Below are 3,042 nucleotides of genomic sequence, written 5' to 3' on the forward strand. Positions count from 1 at the left end.
TTTGGTCACTTTGGTGACTAACAAACTATACAAATACAAAGCACACATAATATCATAAAATTTTGTGCATATAAAAATATACAGTATAGATTGGCCACTTTGGTGACTAACAAACTATAGAAACATAATACATGCATCAAGTGATCATAAATATTATATGTATAGACATTAATTTCTCTGTGGCCACTTTGGTGACTAACAAACTATATTGCACTAAATACACACATATTATTTATTGCTTAGTATAACGACCACTTTAATTTATTGCACAATCTAAAATAACACATAATTATTACGTTATGGGGTTGCAAACATCAATTTTAAACTTTTCACGAGTGATGATAACCTAATTAACAAGCATTAGTTGTTTAACCATTGACCCCTTGCTCTTAATAAATCATAAGATAGCTTATAAAAAATTATCAGTAATGGCGCTTTAATATTTCAATATCCTCGTGTAAAAGTTTATTAGGACATCAATTATTGGCTAAGGCAAAAAGTTTCTCAAGTCTCAGTTAAACATTACTTTGCATCAACATACTGTATTGTAAGCATGAATTTAAAATTACTATTAGTCTTCCAAATATTATCAATAATGGCGAAAATTTTTGAGACCATCCTCACTGAAAATTTTGGATCCATCCCTCATGCAATTTTTCTAAATATGCTTGTTTTATACACTGATGATTATCAGTTCAAACAATCCAGGCTCTGATGACACATGTAAGATTAAATGCTTTCAGGATCTTGAACACGATAATCTTACATAGAGATCGTTAGGGGCACATACATGATGCGGAATACATCATCATTGAGAGAAGCGGAAGCGTTAGTCGTAAATTGGTTTCTACCTCCTTGCCCTGACCTTACGTTACCACAACCGTCAACGATGTAATTATTGTAGAGAATATGTGATAACCCTAATGGGTGGAGGGAGGACCAATTTATATAGGTTATGACTTAATCTGGTACGTCCATCAAGTAATCAATGTACGGACGAGATCTATTTCTTATTAAATATTATTTATGGTATTACTTGAGTTACAAGTAAACTTGAGCCATAAGTAAGAAATAATTAATAATAATTCTTACATGGAAAACCACTGGCGCACCAGCAAAACAAATTGCTGAATAAATCTATTCCTATGTTTCAACCTATATTCACTATCCCACTCAATAATAATGATAATCAAGGCCCAATGATACGACATAATCATTATGTAATGATTGGGTCATAAATACCTTAAACGTATTTATCCTCAAGTTAAGTCCCAAAATGTTACAACTACTGCAACTCTTAACATTAAAATTCTAATACTTTTTGTTTCTTTCTCAACTCCAATAATGTCATATACCCACTATCCATGTATAATATTGCAAGAATGAAATCTTGTTGACGCCTCAGCCTTTTATCCGAGAATTCAAGCCGCAATTGGCTTGTACAATAACTAGTACTATATTAAACTCTATTAGCTTATTTTAATATATATAGGACAAATGGTATAAGATATTAAATAAATTATAGACTTAGCTCATTAGTCACAAATTAAATTAATTATCTAAAGTTTACCCATCAACTGATTTACTATAGTTAACCGAATAGTTCAAAATTTCCAAACCAATCGACTGATTAAAAATGACTCGGGAAAACTATCTTTCTTCTTCTTCTTTCGTTAATTATTTTATTTTTTGTTATGACATTTTTAAATTTAATTTATCGTCATTGTTATAGTTAGCTCCAACATCCAAAATCAAACACTACAATAAATACAAATTTAAACCAAAATAATCTCATAATATGATAAAAAGAAAAAAAACAACCAATAAACCTAAAATATTACATTAATAATATGAGCTCTTTAGATATTGTGACTTTCTTTATGATTGAAGATTCTATGAGTAAGAGTTTAATTATCCGTAAGAATTTTAAAAAAAGAAGAGAAAAGTGGGAGTAGTGATCATTTTTAAGTCTTCTTCTTTCAGTGTTTTTTTTTTTAAATGTCAATTGATAGTTTTTTACATAACTATTTATCAAATTATCTAAAATAATTTGAGATAATATTTTTAAGAAAACAGTCAAATTGAAAATTATTTTGATGATGAAATGTGATAACTCGAAAATACTTCTATTATAACTTTTTTAAAAAAAAAACAAAATATAGATTTGAAATACTCAGATTTATTTTTCAAATTCAATTTTTTTTTTGTGTGATGCTTTTCTGTTGATATGTGGTACTTTTATTTTTCTTATTACGTAGATAGAAGATTAAAATAGATAATTGAGTTTTGAGAGATTAGGATAGCTAGGTAAGTGGGTGAGGAATTTATTAATTAGTATTGATTAATTAATTAAGCTTTAACTTTATAGATCTTGAACTAATTGAACTTAATTAGACCAAACAAAGCAAATTTTGAAGGCAGAATGGTCTGGTGGACCCTTGTACTTGTATAGGATTGTATTATGGACCCTTGTACTTATCCCTTTGTCATTTGGACCCTTGAATCCATCCAAAACCAACATTTTAAACACTTTTTTTGTTGTGGTATGGTGCGTGTTACACAAACATGTACACGTTGGCCAAAAAGAAAAAAAAATTAATTCACGTATGATATTATGTTCCACGTGGCAAATGACTCACGTTAAACTAAAAATAGTCCAACCCCGGTGAAATTTTCCAAACCTTCACGACTTTTCCACTTCTCCTTTTCTCCTCTCCACGATTTCTCCACTAACAACACATTCATCTGTGATTTTCCAAACCTTTGCTCAGTTGAAGCTCAGTTCCACTCCGATTTTTGTTGTAAGTTCTTGCCTTTTGCGTTAGTTCTGATTTTTTTTCATTTTCTCGTGCGTATCTGTTTGATTTAGGGTCGATTGTCATTTGATTTTCTGAATTTTTTTGGGGATTTTACTTTTGTTTGGGTGTAATGTTCATGTAATATGCTTTCTTAGTTGATATACAACTTCGAGTGACTTCAATGGCATATTTCGTGAATTCAAGAAGATTCTAGGGTTTATTCATAAAATCTCAATTTTGACTA

The 3,042-nt window shown here is 29.8% G+C and overlaps 1 protein-coding gene across 1 annotated transcript in view; it reads right to left on the bottom strand.

The window, feature by feature from the left end:
• LOC107060293 (uncharacterized) overlaps positions 1–2,745 on the bottom strand; it is a 3,865-nt gene extending 1,120 nt beyond the window's left edge. The window contains exon 1 of the mRNA XM_015308011.1: positions 2,682–2,745. Coding sequence (XP_015163497.1) covers positions 2,682–2,745 — 64 coding nt within the window. The remainder of the gene's footprint in view (positions 1–2,681) is intronic.
• Positions 2,746–3,042: the final 297 nt, after the last annotated feature.

The sequence above is a fragment of the Solanum tuberosum genome, unplaced genomic scaffold (assembly GCF_000226075.1).
Source record: "Solanum tuberosum cultivar DM 1-3 516 R44 unplaced genomic scaffold, SolTub_3.0 scf00074, whole genome shotgun sequence".
NCBI lineage: Eukaryota > Viridiplantae > Streptophyta > Magnoliopsida > Solanales > Solanaceae > Solanum > Solanum tuberosum.